This window comes from Vanessa cardui, chromosome 13, assembly GCF_905220365.1.
Source record: "Vanessa cardui chromosome 13, ilVanCard2.1, whole genome shotgun sequence".
Classification (NCBI taxonomy): domain Eukaryota; kingdom Metazoa; phylum Arthropoda; class Insecta; order Lepidoptera; family Nymphalidae; genus Vanessa; species Vanessa cardui.
In genome coordinates, this window is record NC_061135.1 from 14,447,627 (window position 1) to 14,472,102 (window position 24,476).

The 24,476-nt window shown below is 35.7% G+C and overlaps 4 protein-coding genes across 4 annotated transcripts; 2 read left to right on the top strand and 2 right to left on the bottom strand.

The window, feature by feature from the left end:
• Positions 1–891: 891 nt before the first annotated feature.
• On the top strand, positions 892–5,315 carry LOC124534615 (integrator complex subunit 3 homolog). The gene is made up of 5 exons (XM_047110552.1): positions 892–1,120; positions 1,291–3,891; positions 3,998–4,123; positions 4,412–4,540; positions 4,647–5,315. Exons 1-5 carry the CDS (start codon positions 1,046–1,048, stop codon positions 4,710–4,712), a joined length of 2,997 nt encoding a protein of 998 aa, XP_046966508.1. The 5' UTR covers positions 892–1,045; the 3' UTR covers positions 4,713–5,315.
• A 611-nt stretch (positions 5,316–5,926) lies between these two features.
• Positions 5,927–7,945, bottom strand: LOC124534718 (hsp70-Hsp90 organizing protein 3-like). Its single transcript, XM_047110705.1, has 5 exons — positions 7,525–7,945; positions 7,290–7,443; positions 7,118–7,218; positions 6,864–6,987; positions 5,927–6,293 (listed from the first exon to the last, which is right to left on the bottom strand). Exons 1-5 carry the CDS (start codon positions 7,771–7,773, stop codon positions 6,196–6,198), a joined length of 726 nt encoding a protein of 241 aa, XP_046966661.1. The 5' UTR covers positions 7,774–7,945; the 3' UTR covers positions 5,927–6,195.
• Positions 7,946–8,127: 182 nt separating this feature from the next.
• LOC124534717 (arrestin domain-containing protein 17) lies at positions 8,128–12,141 on the top strand. The gene is made up of 9 exons (XM_047110704.1): positions 8,128–8,252; positions 8,956–9,109; positions 9,267–9,422; positions 9,501–9,712; positions 9,881–10,063; positions 10,423–10,611; positions 10,764–10,964; positions 11,055–11,130; positions 11,985–12,141. The coding sequence occupies exons 2-9, from the start codon at positions 8,995–8,997 to the stop codon at positions 12,131–12,133; spliced, it is 1,281 nt and encodes a 426-aa protein (XP_046966660.1). The 5' UTR covers positions 8,128–8,252; positions 8,956–8,994; the 3' UTR covers positions 12,134–12,141.
• Positions 12,142–15,504: 3,363 nt separating this feature from the next.
• On the bottom strand, positions 15,505–24,205 carry LOC124534580 (regulator of nonsense transcripts 1). The gene is made up of 10 exons (XM_047110497.1): positions 23,835–24,205; positions 23,558–23,745; positions 23,187–23,387; positions 22,434–22,504; positions 21,433–21,500; positions 21,172–21,287; positions 20,376–20,585; positions 19,893–20,063; positions 19,025–19,184; positions 15,505–18,313 (listed from the first exon to the last, which is right to left on the bottom strand). The coding sequence occupies exons 1-10, from the start codon at positions 24,012–24,014 to the stop codon at positions 16,613–16,615; spliced, it is 3,066 nt and encodes a 1,021-aa protein (XP_046966453.1). The 5' UTR covers positions 24,015–24,205; the 3' UTR covers positions 15,505–16,612.
• Between the last annotated feature and the right edge of the window lie 271 nt (positions 24,206–24,476).

The window sequence follows — 24,476 nt, forward strand, 5'->3', positions numbered from 1 at the left end:
TTATGACCTTAGAATTTTTATACAAAAATTAAATTAAAAAAAAGACATTTTAGTTTTCTCAAATATTACAGTAGAATGTTGTTGTTGTTATTTAACAGCCTAATCACAAAATACCTCACTACAACTTCGACTTCGTTTAGTTAAAATAAAGACTAATAAGTTTTAAAATAAACATGACACAAACAGTAAAATTTATTAAATATCTTAAAGTTTAAATATATATTAATAATTATACCTGACTATTTATAATAATACAATAAGTGTCGAAACAAGCGCTTTTCGCTTGTGTTGCGTGCTGTCCTACTTTATTACTGATATTTATGTTTTATTAACATTTTAAATATTTTGGTATGATTTAATCTTGAACTAAATAATACCTTATATTTATAACAAAAGTACTTGTGATGTATCTCACGGGTTCTAATATCCTACACTGCGCTGTCCGACAGGAATATGGTACATTTAAAATGTAATTAATAATTATTTAATATGTTGCCTTATAAACCACAAGGTACTATTTAGGCAAATATTTAAAAAAATATATGTTCTGCGCGAATCCGATTTTAAGGAAACTCTTTACCATATGAATATATAATATTATAAAATTAACAAATCTGAATTTCATTGTGCTAAAAAAATTAAGCACATTTATAATAAAGTTACATTATGGTTACTTATAATTTTAATTAATCGTTTTATTTTCAATTTTAAGAAAAAAAGATTGATAAACATATTTGCAATCGATTTTCCTCATAAGCTGATAAGCAATTCATTTCGTTATTCTAATATTCAAAATCTATTAATTATAATTTATTAAAGTATAATAGTCGAATATAAAAGGATTTGTGTAAATTGCAACCCTAAAAGCAAACATAGCGGGAGTCAAGACTCAAGACAGTCATTGCACGCATGTACACATTTACGAAGTACTTATACATTATATTATCTGTGATTGTATTGCTTATGTATATTTTTCGTCTACGATAGCCATGCAGGCGATCTCTGTTATATTTTTATTTAATTAAATAGTATAAAAATACCAATAATGGAACAGACAAAAGCTAATTCGCCTAGGCTTTTTGTGTGCACCGCTATAGAAAACAAGGATGAAATAGAAGAGGTATTGTGCACAATTTCATAGTTTCCAACAAAGAATCATTTAGTCGGCCATGTAAAATCATATTTTTCTTATTGTATCGTTGGCGGCGCTGCTGTCTGTGGCGCGAAATTTCAATCTATGAAGTATTTTGAAAGTTTAAATAAACTTTTTTATTTATTTTTTACTTTCAGAGATATGAAAGGGCTTATAACTTTTTTCAATCACTCGTGGCGGACTGCAGTGAAAAAGAAGCTCACGACGCCCTTAATAATGCCGTATGTAAAAATCATGAAGACGTGTCACTTGGAATGCTGATGTCCATACTCACAGAACCCCACAATGCGACGAAATGTTACCGGGACCTTACTCTCGTCACTCGAGACGGACTAACATGTGTACTTAACAACTTATCTAACTTGATTTTGGAGAGATATTTAAAATTTCAAGATACTACTCGTAATCAATTGTTATGGCTTTTGAAAGAAATGATAAGGAATGCAGTGAACGGTGTCGACAGTGTTTGTTGGAACTTAATGCGGTATGCTTCTGGGGGAGATGTTACTCCTAAAAATATTTTCTTAGTAGAATCTCTTTTAGATATTTTTATTGACAATCGAATGTGGCTGGATAAATATCCTGTACTTGTGTGTATGGTAGTGTATACATATTTAAGGTTGATAGAAGATCACAATATTCCACAGTTAATGACACTTAGGCAAAGGGAAGTCAATTTTGTTATTGCTCTCATTCGTGAGCACTTTAATGAAGTCTTAACGCTTGGAAGAGACTTAGTAAGACTACTACAAAATGTTGCTCGGATTCCTGAATTTAACCAACTGTGGCAAGACATTTTGATAAACCCTAAAACATTATCACCTACATTCACAAATGTCATGCAACTCTTACAAATTAGGACTTCTAGGAGATATTTGCAATCTAGATTAACACCTGAAATGGAACGAAAGTTAGTCTTCTTGACATCTCAAGTTCGATTTGGTCATCATAAAAAGTACCAAGAGTGGTTTCAAAGGCAATATTTAGCTACTCCAGAATCTCAGACACTCAGGAGTGATATGATACGCTTCATAGTAGGAGTCATACACCCAACCAATGAATTACTTTGTTCAGATATAATTCCAAGATGGGCTGTCATAGGTTGGCTCCTAACTACCTGCACATCAAATGTTGCTGCATCAAATGCAAAGCTAGCTTTATTTTATGATTGGCTTTTCTATGACCCTGAAAAAGATAATATAATGAACATAGAACCAGCTATACTGGTAATGCATCATTCTATGAGATCACACCCTGCGGTTACAGCAACTTTACTGGATTTTCTATGTCGTATCATTCCCAACTTTTACCCTCCTTTTGCTGACAAAGTTAAACAAGGGATATTTAATTCTTTACAACAAATAATCGAAAAAAGAGTATTACCAAATTTGCAACCTTTATTTGATTCACCTAAGCTAGACAGAGAATTACGCACAACAGTAAGGGATACTTTTAAAGAATTTTGTAGTAATGGAAATGGAGAGGGTGTATCTGGTATTCGAGAAGATGGAAATGATGATTTACCTCGAGGAGGTCCAGATGAACCAGCCTTTTCTGATGATGAAGATGAACCTCAACCAAATATAGCAGAAGACACCGATGACGACGATTTGCCACTTTCTGAAGTACGGGCGCGTGAAAGACCTGAATTAGCAGCTGCCCTTCCCCTCATATTACGACCGTTTGCGGAAACGTTATTAGATGATCGATCATCTTCTGCGGCCACCGCACTGCTCAATGCCTGTACGACTCCCATGCCAACGCCGATTGCTCTGGCCGATCTATTTGCGGCGACTTTACAAGACGCTTCACCTTTACGAATAACCCGCAATCCTTCTCCATCGGAACTAGAACAGACGCTTAACTCCCCAATATTCTCATTGTTTAATTGCCTTCATAGCAGTGATGTGACTGAGGTGAAACGTAAACTGATCTTAGAGACATTAAAGGAAATGTATGTACAGAGTTCTGTTCAAAATGTAGGATATTGTTTATTATTTTATTTAAAAGTTTGTTTTGAACGGGAACGACGGGCCGAACGTGATCCGGTAAAAAAAAGGAATGTCAAATTTAAAGCTGATGTATATAGAGATTATTGTAGTTTTTTAGAGTTAAAAATAGCTGAGAGCTTGGCGGACGATTTCGAAAAGTGTCAAGAGAGTGATGCTAATGTACTTGTGTGGTTAATACCAGATGTTTACAGAGAATTTAAGGATCAGGTTCAAAATCACATCAGGTTATTGCATATTATTGTTTCTACGTTAGATGCAGGACAGTTACAGCGTCTCGTGTGCCTCACATTACAGGGAAATTTGATGATGTTCAAATCTGACGATATAACAACAATGCTTTCTACAAGTCTAAGTTGGGAAACATTCGAACAATATTGCCTATGGCAACTTTTAACAGCTCATGAAATATCAGTAGAAGACGTATTACCTATTATTCCTAAATTGTCATATAAGGATCATGCAGAAGCTTTGACATCAGTACTATTAATGTTGAAGCAGGAACGACCCACTGGAGATGTTCTGAGACAAATGTTTTGCAGAGCTGTTGATGAAGAGGATACATTTGTTGTCTCAACTGTCATGTACTGGTGTCAGGACTACGAAGATAAGGTTGCAGATTTGCTAGCAGTACTATTAAGCACAAGGTATCCAGGCACCAGCCCTAATAAGAGAAAACGACCTGGAAAACACAACATTCCACCCAATGCACCGCCGTCTGCAGAACTAGTGAGTTTATGTTTTTGTACCTAAGTCACTGTAAACTAGCCACTGAAAAGCTATCTATCTAAATATATAAATGGTCTCCATATTTAATTTGTGGTTTTCCTTTTAGGTTTTAGGTCATTTAGAGCAAATAAGAATATGCTGTGTTGATCAAGATGATATGTCAATTTTTAACATGGAATGTTTGCAGAAAGCCTTACAACAGTCACAGTCAAATAGTAGTGATAGTTTAAAGGTTAGTAAGTTGTTATCTTAATGACCAAATGTTGTTGATATAGTAGAAGTAAGATATTATTTGGCATTAAATAATCATACATATATAACTATAATGTAACAAAATTGTGGTACATCGTTGAAAATATGTTAGTTTTAAAGAATTAGATAAACCCATAGCAAAATGATTTCTGTAAATCATTTCAAGTATGGTTCTCTTTGATATTGTTCTAAGAACAACTCAACTTCTACACCACTATTCCTATTAATACAATATACAAAAAACTTAATATACTGTGATTTGTTACAGAGACAATATAATGAACTATTTTTATTAGCATGGGAGGATGAACTTCCAATTTCCAGAAGAGCTAGAAAACTAGTTTCGAACTCGTTGCCAATTAACCCTAACTTACATTCATCAAATGAAGATAGTGAGGTGAGGCAATGGATTGTGTTTTAGTAACTAATTTACATCATATTTGGTATATCTGTTAAGTTACATACGAACAAGATATTTAACATAAATTTTATTTTGTGTTCAGGAAGAAGAAATCGTAAAACCGAAACAAGCGAAACGTCGAAAGAAGGCGATATCAGATAGCGATTGACATATCTCGTCGAAAAAATATGGTAATTTTAAACACCAAAGTGCAACTCAACAATATAATAAATATAAATATGATTAATACATAAAAATTGATTGTTACCTTATGTTTCCCAGGGATGCGATTCTAAGAATAGTACCTTACTATTGTCATATTATTTGCTTAGATAATTTTATGTAAACACATACATAATATTACTATGTAATATTACTGTTATTTTTGAAATTATAATTTGCCACAATTAAGTGTTATGTTAATAAAGTATAGGAACATAATTTTATTAGTTATATCTAATGTTTTGAAAAAATGAACGATGTCCAAAAATTATCAAACTTAAATTTGTATACTCATTGATGTACCACTGAATGCACAACTAAAGAGAATTCTGGTGATGGACAATGTTATTTTAAGACTTCCGTTGTAAATTCTGTAGTAATAGTATAAATACACTATTGTTATACTTTGTTTAGCCACACATACTATCTATGTTGGACTTATTTTAATTATAAGGTATGTGACCAAGAATTATATTCAAAAGATATATTGTATTGATGCAATTTTCTAAATACATTTTACACTAGGATCAATAAAGTATTGCCCCTAAAAGAATTTTCATTTAATAAATGATCCTTCAAAAATAACTGCAGCGTTTCTTATGATCATTTTCGGTAATACAAATTTATCCTTTAATGTCTGCTGTTTTCGAGCTCTCATCCTACAGCATCCCTTATACTACGCATATCTATAATTATTATTTCGATAAATATATGCATAAAAAATCATGTTATCCTTAAAGTTGGTTAAAAAATTAATACTTATTGTAAAGAGTACTCAAGTTAAAAGGGGGTATTATAAATGGATTAGTCATATGATTTGTTTTGTAAAATATTTATTTGAGATATTTGATTAATTTCTCAGTACCCTTGTAAAGTGTCTGGCTGTTTTAGTAAGTTTTATCATTTTTGGTGGTGTACATTGAATACGACATTATTTTATATGATTATTATGACTTTTTTAACTTATATTTTGAGGTCTTATTTAAGACCTAAACAAATTTATATCTTATATATTTTTATTAGTTTTGTTAGAATTTATTGAGTTGTGGCTTATAATTAAAATGAGCCATGTTTCAAAAACTTTTTTCAGATGAGATAAAATATCCAAATTAGCATTTAAAATAAAATAGATAAAAGTTTGACAGGAACAAAAACACTATGTTCTGCACAATATTTTTTAATAATACAATACATTCAAATTCAACAAATAATAAGTCTGTCCAGGTTTGTTAAGTAAGTACCTTAATATTATGTGTAGAAATTTAAATGGAATAAAAGTTTTTGTATACTTTTACTTAATCAAACAACTTTACAATATATCTAATGTGATAGAAAATCTAGTCAAAACATCTTAATTTCTTATCCTATTCCACACCACAATATATTATACCAAAACCACTATAAAAAAGGTCAATTTTGAATAAGTTCAACTAATTTTTTCCCTGTTTATACCTTTGCCTCGCTTGAGCTTTACTGTATTTAGTTTTCTTTTCTGGCACGGCCTCCTTTTCATTAGTGTCATTTGAAACTGAAATAAAACAAAAATAAACAACAATAAATATCAAGAATCTAACTTTAAACTGAAGAAAATTATAAAGCATAATTATTATTTTTCATTTAAAGTTAGTAAACCAACCTTTAATTTTTTTTAAGCAACACTCAACATATTAAGTGTGTTTGTTACGAGTGTAGTATTACCATTTTACTTTAAAATTCCGCATTTGTAATTTTCAATTTCAAACTAATTTTTGTTACATTAACATGAAACTTTTATTTAATAAGAAGGTAGAAAGTAATTTATATTGAATAAAATTTAACTACTGCTTGTATTTAAAAACATGTAAACTGATAATTTCTAACTTTATAAACAAAAAATCTATCTTCTCCACACACATTTATGGGTGTTAAGCATAATATGGTACAATACAGTGAGTTGAGGCTTGGTGTTACAACAACAAAAAACTAAATATTAATATACTCAGTACCTGGCCCACTATTTTTTTTAAATGTTGGACTTTGGTAAATCTATTATCATTTGAAAAATCTATGTCAACATAAAACATAATAATAGTATATGTATATCGATAATAAGACAAACCTAAGTCTGGTGGTGGTTGCAAGGACTTCCCAGCACTCCATGCACTCATTAATGTAGAAGTCTTCCCAATAGTCCAACCCAAGCCCGCCAATGCTATTGAAAATGCCACCATACTAAGAGGATGCTAAAAATGGAAATGTTGTTGATTTTAATTTTAATCAGTGAAACTTAAATATATTTCAATACAGAAGAAATTGTTGTTAACATCCAACTTTAACTTTGTTATTAAATGTTTTAGATACAATTGAACTTACTGATAACGTAGGGTTTGCTGTCAAGGAGTAGTCTAATACTACTATACTAATACCAATAATGAATCCAATACATGTGCAGATCCAGATAGTGTTTTGGTTACCTACAAACAACATTTAAGTCATTATTTTTTCATATACAATCACTGAATTTACACAAATAAAAGTGTCTTGCCTTTTAATTTATTTTTTTGCATATCGGTTATGTTTTTAATAGATTCCATTAATTTAGGATTATGAGGTTCCAACTGCAGTGCTCTAGTGTATGAAATAATTGCTTCATCATACAATCCACTGGCAGCTTCAACTTCAGCACGCCTAAAGTAGCCCTGTAATTAGTTTTATCACAATTTTATTAATTATCCTTTATAACTTATTCCTTGTATATTCTATACTGTAATTTTGGTTACCTTTGCCCACTGGGGCTGTAATCTAACAGTTTCATTAGCGTCCTGTAGGGATAAATAATGTTGATCTAGTTTCAAAAACGCAAACGATCTATTACTGTATAAGACGTAATTATTAGGATCCATTTTAATTGCTTGTGTGTAATGTAAAACAGCTTCAATATATTTCCCATCCTTAACACAGTCGTTCCCTTTACTCTTTAGTTCTTCAATATTTACGGGTTGAGTACCTCTTTTTGTTGATTCATCCATCTTAAGTAAAGTACATTAATATTTATACATTCAGACTTTCTGCACTACTATACACTCACACGTGACATGTTTTTAATTAAATAAAAAGTAACTTTAAGTCTTCATGTGATAATAAAATAAAATGTAGCGCCTCATGAAGTCAAGCTCAAGTCTCTCAAGTTGTAGCTGTCAGCTTCAGCTATCATTTAAATGTCATCTGTCAAAAATAAATCATGTTTGGTTTGGATGGGTAGTAAAAAAGAATAATGTTGTATTGTTATTATAGTATTTTATAAGTACTTTTTTAAAAATTACGATCTGTTTCTACTATGATCGATCTCTATTTCTACTTTGTGATTATTTTTTGGGTAGCAGGATTCACAGTGCAACATTATATTATCTATATTAAAAAATGTATGTATATGTCAAAGTCAAAACGCAGTAAGTACTAAGTTGCGAATTAGCGATAGTCTGATACTGACATTTTGCAATAATAGTACCTATTTTGTAGAGTTGGGCATAATAGTTCGCAACTGAGATCGATCAGTTTAGTTCGCCGAACCTAAACGAACTAGTTCGCTCTTTTAGTTCTTCAGTTCCCAGCTGCTTACCGACTACCGAGCATCTGGGAACTGGGGACGGATGATCTAAAACAGCGATCTGACTCTTATTGACTCAAAAAAGGGCAGATCGTTCGCTCGTTTTGATACTGTACTTACTGTGACGATAATAAATTAAAATTTTCGACTTAAAATAAAAGATAAATGAATTGAATATTCGTAAAATATATTAGATTTATTGCAAACAAATAGGTTTATTATTTAGATAGTAATTAAAATCTCTGATCTTTTAGTATTTTTGCTTTTATATTTTTTATTAAATTTCAAAATAATCAACGATAACTAATACATATTCTCTTTTTTGACAAGCATGTAAAAGTCAAACGAAAATAATCAACTTATAATATTCACCATATTAAATTATTTATATTAAAGTCTTTTTTAGAAATTATCAACAATGAGTGAGTGTCAGGTAGAATACCGCGCGAGCGAGCGAGACAACATTAGTTTGTTTGGCGCAACCTTGTCTCGCTCAGTAACGAACTAACGAACTATGGATCGAAAAATCGGAGATCTAGTTCGCGTAGTTCATCTGTGGGAACGGCTCTTTCGAACTAGTTCGTTCGCGAACTACACAACTCTACTATTTTGTTAATTTAAGAATACTGTTAATATAGTCATTATGGGCTTAAAAGAAGCTGCTATATATTTAGATAATCAGTTCAATACATATTACGCGGGCCAAACTGTTAACGGAAGGATAGAATATGTTTTTGACAGTCCTAAAAAAGTTAGAGGTGAGTATAAGCCTATTTAAAAATAATGATTGCCTTTGAAGAATGACTCATAGTTTGCTAAAAAAATAATACTATATCGCGTTTACATTTGATTAGTGTAATCTGAGATCACTTATTTTATTAATAGCCCGAAACTTGTATTATTGTTTGTTGCTAGGAGTACACGTAAAGTTTAAGGGCGAGGCTCATACGGAATGGAGTGAAAGTAAACAAGAAGAAGATGCAGAAGGCAAGACACAATCCACTGACACTCTTCACACAGGAAATGAAGAATACTTTCAAATATCATATTATTTGTTGGGTAGCAGTTCAGGTAAAGAAAGTCATAAATTTGAAGATTACAAAGTCTTTTACCAAAACTTTGATCTCAAGATTTTGAATTATTGAACAGGTGAAGAGATAGAGATTCCTGCGGGCAAACAGGTGTACAACTTCACATGTGCTTTACCACCCGTCCTACCATCGTCCTTTGAGGGCCAGTATGGCTTTGTCAGATATACGGTGAAAGTAACCTTAGACAGACCATGGAAATTTGATCAGGAAACAAAAATGGCATTTACAGTCATCAATGCTTTGGACTTAAACCTTAATCCATCTTACAGGGTAAGAAATTATTGTTTTGATTTTGTGCAACATTACTTCTTTAAAATGAACAGTATGTTTATTATTATTTACCAAAAAGTTAATAACAAAGTTATTACTTTTAAAATTTGATTGTACTGAGTTTGTAATTTGATTAAAAAAAGTTAAGATTATATTTATATATTTCAGGAACCCATACATTTCCAAATGGAAAAAACATTCTGTTGTTTCTGCTGTGCATCCCCACCACTCTCTGTGGATGTGCGGGCGCCTGTGTCAGGATACTGTCCTGGACAAGTGATTCCAATTACAATAGATATTGAAAACAAGAGCAATGTGCAATTGCATCTTGTTAAGGTGTTTTTGCGAAAAGTAAGTAGAGATAAGTCAGCAGAATAAACATATTGTTGTGATTTAATTTAATGACTATTATTGTCATATATCCTATTGAGAATCTAGTCAGCTAATGTCATGCTCATCATGATTCATTCATATTTAGTATTATTTTCAAACAGTTTTTATGTTATTTGTTTAAATTACCATTACACAGAGATTTGAAATTTATGAAATGATTTTAATGACACATTAAGGAAATAACAACAATAATGAATAATGCAAGTTATATTTGAATATTTTGGTGATTGCAAAAAAAAATATGATTTATAATTGTCAATGTTTGTTAGTTATAAAGTAATATTAACTTGTGGCTACAATTGCCCTTTATGACCTAGGTGGTGACATACAGAGCAACATCTCCGTCTACAGTGACCAAGAAGGCTAAGGATGTAATCTTAACAATCCAGGAAGGCCCGGCCCCAGCTGGTACAACTAAACACTGGAATCTTTCCATGGAAGTGCCTCCAATACCTCCTTCGAATTTAGTCAATTGCAATATTATTGACTTAGATTATGATCTAAAGGTACGATTTTGTATCAAGCAAATCCTACTTTATATATTCATGTATACATTGGCTACTTTAAAGTAATTATTTACTGTCCAGTATGACAATATAATGGTGGTCACCATTACAGTCGGTAATGACGGAAAAAATGATATTCCTATGTTTTCCAGGTGGAGTGTGTCGTACCAACAACACACATCAATATGAAAGACCGAAAGTATATAACTATTGGGACTGTCCCATTGGTGGGTATGGCCGGTCAAGCGGTACCACAGCCTTCAGCGCCGATGATGCCCAGTGATGGCCAACCTTCCCCTACCCAGCCGGCCGTGCTGCCTGTGATGCCTGGTCAACCTGCACAGCCCGGCAATGTATGTTATTATTGCAGCTACATTGCATTTTTGTCATGGTGTAAACTTGCATGAAGTCATGGTGTAAACTTAATGTCTTCGTATGCGCAGTTGGCGGGAGGCGGCTGGGCGCTCCCCGGTCCGCCGGCGCAGCCGCCGCCCTACCAGTCCCTGTACCCCACGCTCAGTAAGTTAAACATTTGTGTATGTCGGCGCGAAACCACGAATTTAAGAAAAACACGTGTCCAGAAATGATTATTTTAATAATTTAAAACTGTTTCATTGTTAAATGAATAATTTTTAGTGAATTTTGAAATGTTAAATTACTCTGAAATATTTTGATGTTTGTAAACAGCTGTTATCTTGAGTGAATAAGTCTACCCACCTATTTTTGTTATAAAAGATCAAGCGCCCGTCGTTATCGACAGACTTGGTCGAGCCGTCGGAGCGATCGGACCGCCTCATATCGGAATAAATCAGAGAGGATTATTTCCTGAGTTTTATTTCATACCACCGAAGATGGTTAAAGATCGAAACTCTGACACTCGTGACGTCAGCAACGCTGACGTCATGTTTTTTAAAAACGGGCTCGGACATCCTGCTCCGTTATGTATATTGTGCTATATAATTCTACAATGTATATGTAATTTCATTTGGTGGTAGGGCTTTGTGCAACCCCGTCTGGGTAGGTACCACCCACTCATCAGTTATTCTACCGCCAAATAACAATACTCGGTATTGTTGTGTTCCGGTCTGAAGGGTGAGTGAGCCAGTGTAACTACAGGCACAAGGGACATAACATCTTAGTTTCCAAGGTTGGTGGCGCATTGACGATTTAAGGAATACTTAATATTTCTTACAGCGTCAATGTCTATGGGCGATGGTGACCACTTACCATCAGGTGGCCCATATGCTCGTCCGCCAACATATAACATAAAAAAAAAAAATAATAATAATAATAATATTAAACTGTGTACAATAATATACAATCTCCCTGTTAGTTATCAAATATAATGCTGACTCCATCCCCTCTTTTCACAGCGGAACCGGTGTACAAAGTATCCCCGTACGAGGCGCGCACGATCCAGGACCGCGGCGAGAGCGACGCCATGGGTATCGCCGGCCCCGCCCGGTTCGCGCCCTTCTACCCCACGTACGCGGCCGTGCAACCCCCACCCCTGCCGCACTAACATGTAATGAAGAGATGAAAATTGTAAACCTATTTTTTCTTTTCCTTAATTATGGTCCCATATTGTATGTTCTAATATAAACAGGATTTTTATAATCATAAACATGTTATAACATGTAACAATAAAGTTGTGAAGAAAATTAAAATTCTGATAATATTTTTAATTTCTTGACAACTTTTTTGTACCGATTATTGTCAGTAATATAATAGAAACTTGTCATTCACTAATACGAAATACAATTCGTTCAGGAATAGAAATGAGAAGAGAAATAAGTTACCTATTGAAATATAATATGCCATCTACGGATTAGTTAACAAAGTTACCTCAAGATGCTTTTTTTTATTTTTTGACTTTCTTACTCGAGCGATGGTTCATGACGTCTTATATTTCGTATCATAGCGACCTCACTTGTAAACGCCGCTCCGCTTTAACGCAAATTTCATCTTATTCTTATTTCTTACCTTCGGTGGTTTGGCCTTGAATGAACAAAAGACAGTTTACTTTCGCATTTATAGTGTTAGAATATACGATCGCAAGTGGAAGCTTCATTTAAAATATTAACCAATGATGTAAAAGCAATGGTAATCAAAACTGCTCATATGGGATATAATCTCTTTTATATAAAAATGTAACGTGAATCTTGTGTGTAAATCTCATTTTATTTATAGTAATTGAAAAAAATAAAAAATAAAGCACTTTATTTATCTTTAGATTTTAAGGATTTGTTTTTGTTCATTTCATATTCTTTAATTTTCTCTTAACATACCACTATGTTTTATTTAAATTACACATTTGGGGGTGGTGATAACTTTGATGTATTTAGTGCGACGAATATTTATATTCACAATGTAAAAGTGCCAGAGCTTATGTCAATTGTAAGGCTTTAAGTGTATAGAAATCGATACTGCCTGTTTTTCTACAAATATATTTTACAACCGCATGGTACACTACTAATAAATGTATTGTTACTGAAGTTGTTTTTAATGAAAAAAGTAAACGCACAGTTCGCAGGTATAATGTACTTGTAGATGTTTATACTTTATTGGTATAAAATATTATAAAGAGTAATTATGATAATATTTATTATACAGTAATATTTCAATGTGCTTTTATCTTTTTGTATACTTATATTATATTACTGTTATCGTCCAGTTTGTTGATGTGTTAAGGTTATGTTTTATAATTTCGGATATTTTATTAACCAGTATATATTTTAAGAATTAATCTTCAATATTAATATGTATTTACAATTGTGAGAGTAGGGACACATTTATATGTCTAGATTTGTCTAGACAATCTTTGCTCAGTGGCTTTGTATTGTATGTCTCGAACTTAATTAATAGTATAGCTTTATTATACTAATTATTTTATCCGATTATGCTATTTATGAATACGTGTTTATATTATGCTATTATTTTAGTAATGCAGGCTGTGTTGCTAGAATCGTTATTTTAACTCGTTTGGCTGAAAATCTCATTTTTTTATATATAATTTATGTCAACGGCCTCAGTATTAGCATTTTACAAAATTTATTAATCTGTTATAAATAAATTATAATACCTTTTTAATGATTTTTCATTCAACCCGTCACCTATGAAAACCAAACGAAGAATTTTATATAACAAGAATCTTATAGTTTTATTAATAATAATTTGAGAGCGCTTATGACAATTGCCACTTCTCAGTATTTTTAATTTTCTATGCTCTAAGCGTTGAAGCACAACTACTAAATAGTCACGTCAATCGAAGTGTACAGTATTGCTTTTTTCTTTCTGAAAAATTGAAATACTGTACAAAAGTTACTGAAAAATATTTGGCTCATAACTCCCTTCAAAAAAATGGAGAGACGAAAACTTCTAATCTGGCATAAGAGCTCTTGAGGGAGTAAGTCTTACAATTTGAATTTTTAGTCCAACTGTTATTTGTTTATGTCATAAGAGTTACTTAGAAATTTAATAGTTTTGGTTCAATGGTGTTGGATTGTTTAGTATAGTACGACACAACTTAGATGTAGCGTCGGCAAAATTAATTAAACCGATCACATCCGAATTAAGTATACGCGACCCCAAGTTATCAATGTTGTTGGAATAAACAAGCAACGTCTGCGTTTGCCGTCAAGTCACACAACTCCCCTTAAAAAAAAGGCGGGAGATTCGTGGCTGACACATAGATATCGCGAATATAATTATTGCGGTGTAATGTGATTATTGATGGTTATTTGTGTTGACTAAATGTTTTTCTTTTGTGGTAGATTGATGATTATTTTAAATTAAAGATAATTGTTTTAGAGGTTAACCTACTTCTGGTTCTAAAAATATTTATTTCTTATGTGAATATGATCTTTACACAAACGAATAGCTTTTAATATCATATGACCTCATATATTCGTCAATTTGACACGTCGATTTATATGCACTTGCTTTCTCGAGTTGAACTGACGCGAGAATCTGTAGTGACGAATAGCGTCGAATGGCGCGATAGGGAGGTTTATCTATTGGTTTCATAAATAGGCATTAATCGGTTCTTTTTGAATTAGCCGATGCTGCATCTAAGTTGTGTCGTACTATACGTAGTTAAGAACCAGTAGAAACAAAAGAAAAATAAAGTCGTAAATGGAATAGAACAGTTGTATTACTGTGGGTGTGCGTAGATTGCTAGATTAAGATTAGTGCTGTTTAACTAACGATTCCCAAACGAACGCATCGGGTGCGCGTGATCGCTCTAAAGAGTTTTCTTTGCTCATCGGCTGCTTAGTAAAATAAATTATTGGAGTTGAAATAATACCTATAGTTTGTTCGCGTTAAGAATGCAGTGAGTTGTCATTGTTTACACATTAAGATAAAAAATCGAATCGGGGTGAATAATCTACAAAATATCGTTTGCGAATCTTGCCATCGCGATGTAGAAATTTACATATTTTGACATAACGTCATCTAGTAGCTATAGGTTACATTTATTATTACGTGTACAGCTTGAATAACTTATATATAAATAAACAAAATTTATATTATAAAAATATCAGTTAATAATTAATTAAATGTGAACTTGACTTTGTAATTTGAAAATATTTGATTGGTCAAAGGGGGCGGACTCAGGCCGGTAAAGAATGACAACTCACTGCATTCTTAACGCGAACAGACTATAGTTTTAAAGGAGTCATTTGATAGATCTTTTTTGTTTTTTTTTTTGATTCTTTGCTTTTGATTGAGCGAGTGCAGTACTTCACGGAGCACTTCAATATAATATTGTATCATCTTTATTTATCCAATAATTTAGAAAATGTTATGATGCCATATTAAACTAATTTACATAATGAAGAAAGAAATAAGTCTTTGTTTGTATTGCGGAATATTGTAAAGGAAAATAAAAGATATTTTTGTGGATGTCTTTATTGATTTTTCCTTCACAAAGTAATAAAACATTGAGCATTATCATTTGTAACATAATTTTATCAGAATGAGATGTGTGTTCTCTTACCAATACAATATAAATAAAAATACAATTTTGTAATCTAATCAAGTGAAACAAATATTTTATTTTAGAAACTGTCGATAAAAATTTACAACATTTAAAAAACCTTACTTTATATTTGAATATTGAATTACTCGGTAAATCTATACTAAATAAAATGAGGTAAAATCTGAATGAACCGATGTAAAAGGTTTAATCTTTGATTAGTTATTATTAATTGTACAAACTTGTAAATAAAATAATCGTATTTGTTGGTTTCACGTGTAAATATGAACATTGATATTAGTATAAGGTTTTTAAATAAAAAATGAAGACATTGAAACATAACAATAGGTCATGTTGTGTTGGATTACGACGAACGACTGCTCGCATGATATTGTCAACACATTGTCTAGTTTTTGTTACTCTGAACCCTCAATGACACGTGACGTATGATATATTCAGTGTTTGTGTAACAGTAACATCCTAGTTTATGAAGGAAAAACAACAAGCATTTATTGCTGAATATTGTCTAATACGGAGCATTGATTTTAATGATTGCTTATACCAAGGATAATGAATAATGGAAACAAAACCACGAAAAGATGCCCTAATTGGGTACAGTTCTACCACGCTATCCTCTCCTCTGTATGTTTTCTTTTCGAAACAAACAAGTCAACTACTGAAGGGCGAATGATGACGATTCTGTACTCTGGATTTGATCGAAACGGTAGCGGCGACGGCATCCACTGCGTCGGTGTACGATTATCGAATCACGAGTTGAAACAAATTTAGCGCCGAGGTCGTCGACCCGCGGGAGCGCACGCCGCCCGGCGGGCCCGATACTATGGTCTAGGTGTCGATGCGTGTGGTTCCCGAATAATTTGATCAAACATCTCTATATCTATTCCTGTAATTTATGATACTCCTCGCGCTAGAATCGGATCCCGTGTGGGCACTCCCGCGCGGCGCCGGCCGCCGGTCCGCGGCGAGCCGGCCGAGTGAGTCCGCGAGTCCGCCCGCGGGCGCTCAGTAGTGCGCGGCGCGCGCGCGGAAGCCGCCCTGGTAGGAGGAGTCCTGCGACAGCAGGCCGTCGGGCTGCGAGGGGCAGTCGGGCGCCGCCGACTCCTGGCTGAGGTCGGGCTGCGAGGCGGGCTGCGACAGCGCGAGCGGCGGCGGCTGCGACAGCGGCTCCTGCGAGAGGCGCGGGCGGCGGCGCGGCGCGCGGCGCGGGAAGGCGGCGGGCGGCACGGGCGCGGCGTGCGCGGGCCCCACGTAGGCCAGCGGGTCGCGCGGCGGCCGCGCGCGGTCGTACACGGAGCCCGGCACGAGCGCCTCGCGCGCGTCGAACATGGACGTCGACATGAAGTGCGAGCCGGGGTTGTGCGCGTTCACGAGCTTCTTGGGCTTGGCGAACTGGATGGCGGACTCCTTGAGGTTGGACAGCGGGCCCTCGGTGAGCACGCGCCGCTCCTTGTAGAAGGCGAGCAGGTGGTTCCACAGCGGCTGCTTGCTGAGCACCTTGGGGTTGCCGACCACGATGAGGCCGTACTTGGCGCGCGTCAGCGCGACGTTGAGGCGGCGCGGGTCGCTCAGGAACCCGATGCCCTGGTGCTCGTTGGAGCGGACGCAGGACATGATTATGATGTCCTTCTCTCGGCCCTGGAACGCGTCGACGCTGGCCACCTCGATCTCCTGGTAGAGCTTGGCGTGCAGGCTCCCCTGGTACTGCATGTGCTGCACGAGATACGACCGCTGCCCCTCATACGGCGTTATGATGCCGATCTGCTCGGGGCGGACGCCGGCTTTCAAGAAGCGAGTCGTAAGTTTTTCTACGTTGGCCGCTTCCGTTCGGTTCAGGTAGGACGTTCCCGAGCCGGCGATCTCTTCCTGGCCCTGGGTTACGTAGAAGAACATCGGTCTATCCGGTCGGGGCCAAGGGAAATCGATTTTGTGGAGGCGCCTCTCCTCGGCGCTCACTCCGTTTTGAAGAGAACCCTCGTAAAAGAAATCAGACGGAAAACGCGAGAGTTCAGGATGCATACGATATTGCACCTCCAATCTAAAGGGACGAATCCCGAGGACCACGAGTCTCTCGAACAGACTCTGGCTCAGGCCCGCCTTAGCGGCCTTCTTGCACATGACGACGGGACCCAGCTGACAGTGATCGCCGACGAGAATCAGTTGCCTGGCTCCGAGCACCACCGGTACCATACATTCGGGCTCGGTGGACTGCATGCCCTCGTCTATCAGGATCGACTGGAAACGCATCCGGGCGACCCTGGGGTCCCCCGCGCCGACGCAGGTGGTGCACACGACGTCGGCGGCGTCCAGGAGGCGCCTCTCAGCGGCGCGGCGGAGGGCACGGTAGCGCCGCTCGTCGGCGGCCGACAGCTCCCCGGCCTCTTCCTTCAGGCGGGTGAGCTTGCGCAGTTCGCTGTCGGCCGAGCCCAGCGCGCGCGCCTGTTCGTGCAGCGCGAGGAACGATACGGAAGACTCCATGGCCTCTCTCGACTTCGCGCAGAGGCGGACCACTTTAAGTCCCGTTCTATGAATTTTCTCGGTGAGTTGGTCGACGGCAGTATTCGACGGTGCGCACACGAGTACCGGACCACCGTTTTGCCGAACGAGCTGGTACACGATGGTCGCCGATGTGACGGTCTTGCCTGTTCCTGGGGGGCCTTGAATCAGGGACAGAGGTCGCTGAAGCGCATGCTTGACGGCATATACCTGGAAACGAATATAAAATTCAATGATAAAATAAAATATTGAAAAAAATATTGTGTTAATGACATAGTCTGTAATATAATTTCTACTGCTGCTAATATATTAAACAGGTCAAATATGATATATGGTATAACATAAAAAACTGTTTTGTTATGTTTATATGAATATAAAGCATTATCCCACACATTTTAGCCCCCTAAACCTTTAAAAGCACGACATCAGGGTCAGCGGCCTTATAAGCTATTCGCTAGTAGACAGATCGGGGGTAACTAACAGTGATATAAGACAGCCTCATAAGCTATTCTAAACCTTATATACTAGTAGACGGATCAAGGGTAAAGGACAACGGTAACAGTGATATAACAGTGTATGCATGATATAACATGATATAAGAGTGTAAACTTTTTTAAATGTTGAAAAAGAGTAGCTACTGAGTTTCTTGCCGGTTCTTCTCGGTAGAATCTACTTTCCGAACCGGTGGTTGCTTCACTTAATTGTTAAATGACGATTCAAAAGTGCTTGTAAAAGCCCACTTGAATAAAGTATACTTTGATTTTGATTTTGCACCCACCTGAGACTTGTTGAGGTCGGGCAGGTTGGGCGCACTGAAGTGCTTGGGCATGTAAACCTTATATACTAGTAGACGGATCAAGGGTAAAGGACAAGGGTAACAGTGATATAACAGTACATGAGAGAGTAAAGTACTGCACCCACCTGAGACCTGTTGAGGTCGGGCAGGTTGGGCGCGCTGAAGTGCTTGGGCAGGTGCACGCGGAACAGCACCTCGTCGACCTCGTGGCCCAGCAGGCGCCGGTAGATGTAGCCCGACACCGACGACTCGTCCACCGCGAACTTGCGCAGCGCCAGCTGCATCCTGGACAACGTCACATACATTACTCTCATCCCAATGTAAGTAGCTGAGGCACGCGTGTTATGGACGTTACCACAAACACCCAGACCCAAGGCAACGTAGAAAACTAATGATAATCTACATCGACTCGGCCGGGAATCGAACCCGGAACCTCAGAGTGGCGTACCCATGAAAACCGGTGTACACAACACTCGACCATGGAGGTCGTCAATTATTACAAAAACTCCTACTCTGCAATTTAAAAGTAACATTGCAAAGACTGATATTTTCTGTTCAAATTATGGCATTACTTTAAACGCATTATTTCAGTACTTATTTGTCTTAGGGCGTTACAGTATCGAGTGAGAGCAAGCATGGTAGATAGTATTGTCTTAAATTTTCGCGATTATTACACATTTAAATAAAACTAGTTATAACGGATTTGAATCGCGTATATTAATTATTTTTGGCATCCCGACGTTTCGAGCACTTTACAGCGTTCGTGGTCACGGGTAGAGTCAAATCCGTTATAACTAGTTTTATTTAAAAGCATGGTAGATATCGCAACACACCCAGTTGACACCCACTAATTTTAATATTATTTTATTCTTTTCATACAAAATAGCTCCATTTTTAAATAGATTTTACAATTGGTAATGATTTCAAGTCACCATAATGTTTAGAATCAAGTAACCACTCATGGTTTATATACGAAATGAAGTTCTCACATACCTGTCAAACGAAGTACTCTTCCAGATAAAATCGACGACGAAATTGGACGTGCAGTCAAGAGGAGCTCCGGCCCCGCTCTTCAGCTCCAGACCGACATCGTCTCCGTAGTTATCGGGCACTTTGATGACGTGACCGACGCCCGACCAGGCCTTGTGCAGCTCACCGACATATCTGTTAATAACGTTAGATAAAACAAACCTTACTATCATGAGTTAGTGTTATTTGACGACCCCCATGGTCGAGTGGTGTGTACACCGGTTTGCATGGGTACGCCACTCTGAGGTCCCGGGTTCGATTCCCGGCCGAGTCGATGTAGATTACCATTAGTTGTCTACGTTGTCTTGGGTCTGGGTGTTAGTGGTATCGTCATTACTTCTGATTTTTTAGCTACTTACATTGGGATCAGAGAAATGTATGTGATGTTGTCTCATATTTATTTATTTATTTATTTTAAACAATACGTGTATTGATTCATCGTGTTACCTGAGTCTCAGCTCATCTCCGTGCATGAGCTTCATGTCGCTGTCGGTCTTGGCGAGCGTGAAGTACGCAATGGTTTTCTTGTTGAGGCCGACGTCCCAGCGCACCTCTATGCCTTCCTGCGTTTGTGATTCCTTGAGTCGCTTATCATAGTCAGCCTCTAACTTCACCAGTGGACCGAAGATGTTCTGATACTGGTATCCATCTTCGTATCTGTTAAAACAAAATGTATTTTTAGAACACAATCGAGTCCAGATAATAGATTTTATTAGTGTGCAGTGCTAAGAGACTTTTAAGATAGAATTTTCACCTAAATGTAAAGACTTGAAGACTGGTTTCAAGGTCAATGGGACGCATGCAATGCAATTATTCAGTTATCCCCATACAATGTGCAATATATGATTTTCGTTCGACTTACATTTTATTTTACTACAAACATTTTTTTCATCATTTTCTTTATTTGTAATAAGATAAAAAATATACTTTATATGTTTCATTCTAATAATTCTCATCTCATCATAATCTAAAATCAGTATGTGTTATGGAAACATGTGTATGTATTATTATTAAGATAAAAGTAAAGTAAAAATAAAGTAACAGCCTGTAAATTTCCCACTGCTGGGGTAAGGCCTCCTCTCCCATTAAGGAGAGGGTTTGGAACATATTCCACAACACTGTTCCAATGCGGATTGGGTTGATGGAATGCACAAGTGGCAGAATTTCGATGATATTAGACACATAAGAATGTTGTATTTCTTAAGAAAGGTTTGTAAAGTTTTAATTAAAAATAACGAATTACCTCAACAGAACCTGATGGGGTTCCTCATCTACTCCAGGCTTTTCTAAATCTTGAAAAGTAGCATCGACATTGTCACGCCAAAGTTCTTCAAGTCGTCCTATTTGCTGCGGTGTTACCTGTAAAATATAAAATAAATTGAAAATAATTGCAGAAGTAAAATTATATATTATTAGTTATCCCACAATGTGTCATATAAAATAAGCAACTGACATATATGATAGTCACAGAGTAGTTTCAACTTTAATAGATGTGAATACTCACTTGACGAGCTCTCATTTGCTCAGCTTCTGATGGTACTTTTACAAGCCACGATAGAAAGGCACGATCCGCTGTTTAAGAAATAAAAATAAAACTTATTAATATTTTTTATACTTATTAATATATTATATTTATATATATTTACGACTTGTATCAAATAATAATCTGTAAGGGTCGGCATTAGAAATTCGCATCCCGAATTTGATGATAGTAGGGGTTGTTTCTTAAAGGGGTTGCTCCCCTCTCTCGAAATTTACCACTCCCAACCCGCGGAAACCCTTAGTTTTTTTTAATGTGCATTTAGAGTTACGTGTAACGGATCGATATTTTACATTATAATTAACCTTAAATCATTATTTTTTATGTTTATTAGCTTTTTTCTGTATTATATTGCAACAAATACTACGTTAATTTATAGTAAAAAAAAAACATGTAAAAATTTAATTTAATTTTGTAGTGAAGTGATTCCTTTATAAAGAAAATAATAATCACCCAGAAGATTTTACGAACATGATAATAGAATACAATATAATATAAAAAAGATCCATTTATCGCATAATTAAATGTAGTCAAGTATATATACAGATAAATGGTTCTTATAAATTTCTAAAATATACCTATTTTTGTTTCTATTTTTCACCCAAAATTAACAGCTGTGAGTGGCACAGGAGTGGCGAAGCCACTCCGGCAACAAAAATAGTAGATCGTTATAGTAGCTAAGGATAGGTTAGGTTAGGTTAGATTTTATGACCAAAAGCTGAAATCACATTGTATACCAATAATAATTGGAATTTTATATCTCTCAAATTTAACTAACAGTACGAATTTTGATGATTTTAGTATTGAAATTTAAAAATTGAAGAAAAAAAAAACTAATGATTTTCGCGCGGGGGGAGTGGTGGTGTAGGTACTACACCACCCCCCCATACCCCCCACCCCTTCCCCAACCTTAAATTCGGGATGCGAATTTCTAATGCAATCCCATCTGTAATACTAAAACTTACAAATTAATGGTTTCCATTGTTCTTGATCCCAATTCATATCTTTAAGAGAACTTTGTGCGGCACATGGCTGACTGAAATCAAATGTTCATAGTGTAGTTAAACAAAACACTCAGTTTTAATTCTTAATATTAAAGTAAATAAAAAAGACCAAAATAAACAAATTATTGTAAATAAAGCATGCCTTTTCTTAATAATGGTTATTTGTCTGATAATTGTATAAATTTATATTCAGTCGAAAGTGAAAAAATACTGAATATTAAACAAAATCAAACAATAAAAACTATAAGTATATAATAACCACATTTAAAATGTACAGTAAGATTCACTTTGATGATAAGTGAATTTAATTGTACATTATCACTTTTATTTCTTTCTATGTTCTAATTAAAGTAATGTCATTTGTTTTTATAATTTTATTTAGTTTATTTTGTGTATCTTTATCTTTATTTATATTTGAACTAATGACCCGCCCCGGTTTTGCAAGGGTGCAATACTGATACTAAATATACTACAGAATTTGTTTATTTACAACATCACAATAGAAACTTCTCAAAATTATAAGTCTTTCTTTACTATATGGTCTATGTATTATATACAAAAACCTCTTCAATCACTATCTATTAAAAAAACTGCATCATAATCCATTGCATAGTTTTAAAGAATTAAGCACACAAAGAGATAGAGAATGCAACTTTGTTGTGAGACAACAATCTACAAACTACTTGTAAGTGGTTATGTTGATAATTAACTTACCGACACAGAAGTACAACAACTGAATCAGCCTTGGCTGGTATAAAGCCGAGTACAAAAACATTCCGTGCACCACAAGAATAACATTCCAGTAATGTTTCTCCAAGGGGTCCGTCACGGTGGAGTGCTGCTTCCTTGTGTTTAGCTCTTACAAGATGGTTAATTATGTGTGACCCAGAGGTGTTACCTCGTCCATTACAAAACCTAGAACAACATATACATAAAGTTAATCAATTCAGAACTAACATTATTGTATGAGTCAAATAATATTCAGTATTGTTATGAGATAATAATTAAATATTTATTTTCTCAACAATTACGAGTATTGGTAAAAGCAGTTTCACTTATATAAGTTAATTATTGTTCGGTCTTACCATTTGTTACAAATATTGCACATAACAACGGTTGCAGGGTCGTGAATACCACAGTATTTGCATGCATGATCTGGCAGTTCCTTGCTACTATACAGTGCTTCATCTTCTTCCTCAAATTGCAATTCCGCTATAGTATTCCCTACACTTGAAAGTTTCGAGTTAAGATCCGTCCGTCCAAGGCCATTCACCTACAAATCGAAGCATCAATAACATAACAACAGGCATACAAGTTGTTTGAATTAGGTTATGCAAATGCTAATAGGAAAAGTTCACTCACTTGGCTGGATGCTGTTAGTCCATGATCGTGTTGGGATGCCTGTGTTTGGCTCTGCGATGGAAGAGTGAAATCAGTGAATTCAAATTCGGATCCTTGGGTATCAGCACCGATAAGATCAGCTTCCTCGGTGTCCAAGAATGTCAACGTTTGAGAACTTGGACCATACGCGTCGACACTCATGCTTACACGTCAATTTTATGTTGTACAAAACGATGAAAATAAGTCAAAAAGTATAAAATACTGGACATCAAATGCCAATCCCATAACAATCGAACATTATTAGAACGATTTGCTATGAATGATGTTGATGATCAAGAAAAATCGCCATGTTAGCACTTAGCACATGGTTTGTTTCCGTTTACAATCTCTTTAGTCATTGGCAAATCAAAACATAAAAGATATAACAACCAATTAAAATTCTGTATTAACTGTTGCTACCAATAACCTGCAAGGAAAACACGATCCATAGATAATTTTCCTTTTTTTTGGTCTGACTTCGAGGAATTGTGTTTGTTTTATATTTTAACTAAACGTTTAAAAACAACCGATATGACTCAAATTCAAGACTATTATTAAGGCAATGAAATCGCTTTAAAATTTAACAAAGGGTAAAATGTGAAATCGCTTATTTATTAGTTTGGT

What these genes read in the sequence shown, in the direction of transcription:
- LOC124534615 (XM_047110552.1), top strand. Translation starts at nt 1,046, where the DNA reads ATGGAACAGACAAAAGCTAATTCGCCTAGGCTTTTTGTGTGCACCGCT. An exon ending in CACCGCCGTCTGCAGAACTA is followed by an intron (nt 3,892 to 3,997) that starts GTGAGTTTATGT and finishes TTTTCCTTTTAG; the next exon opens with GTTTTAGGTCATTTAGAGCA. An exon ending in ATAGTAGTGATAGTTTAAAG is followed by an intron (nt 4,124 to 4,411) that starts GTTAGTAAGTTG and finishes GATTTGTTACAG; the next exon opens with AGACAATATAATGAACTATT.
- LOC124534718 (XM_047110705.1), bottom strand. Translation starts at nt 7,773, where the DNA reads ATGGATGAATCAACAAAAAGAGGTACTCAACCCGTAAATATTGAAGAA. An exon ending in TACAGCCCCAGTGGGCAAAG is followed by an intron (nt 7,444 to 7,524) that starts GTAACCAAAATT and finishes AACTAATTACAG; the next exon opens with GGCTACTTTAGGCGTGCTGA. An exon ending in CAGCAAACCCTACGTTATCA is followed by an intron (nt 6,988 to 7,117) that starts GTAAGTTCAATT and finishes TTCCATTTTTAG; the next exon opens with CATCCTCTTAGTATGGTGGC.
- LOC124534717 (XM_047110704.1), top strand. Translation starts at nt 8,995, where the DNA reads ATGGGCTTAAAAGAAGCTGCTATATATTTAGATAATCAGTTCAATACA. An exon ending in CAGTCCTAAAAAAGTTAGAG is followed by an intron (nt 9,110 to 9,266) that starts GTGAGTATAAGC and finishes GTTTGTTGCTAG; the next exon opens with GAGTACACGTAAAGTTTAAG. An exon ending in ACTTAGATTATGATCTAAAG is followed by an intron (nt 10,612 to 10,763) that starts GTACGATTTTGT and finishes TATGTTTTCCAG; the next exon opens with GTGGAGTGTGTCGTACCAAC.
- LOC124534580 (XM_047110497.1), bottom strand. Translation starts at nt 24,014, where the DNA reads ATGAGTGTCGACGCGTATGGTCCAAGTTCTCAAACGTTGACATTCTTG. An exon ending in ACAATGGAAACCATTAATTT is followed by an intron (nt 21,501 to 22,433) that starts GTAAGTTTTAGT and finishes TTTCTTAAACAG; the next exon opens with CGGATCGTGCCTTTCTATCG. An exon ending in AAGAGTACTTCGTTTGACAG is followed by an intron (nt 19,185 to 19,892) that starts GTATGTGAGAAC and finishes GACGTTGTCCAG; the next exon opens with GATGCAGCTGGCGCTGCGCA.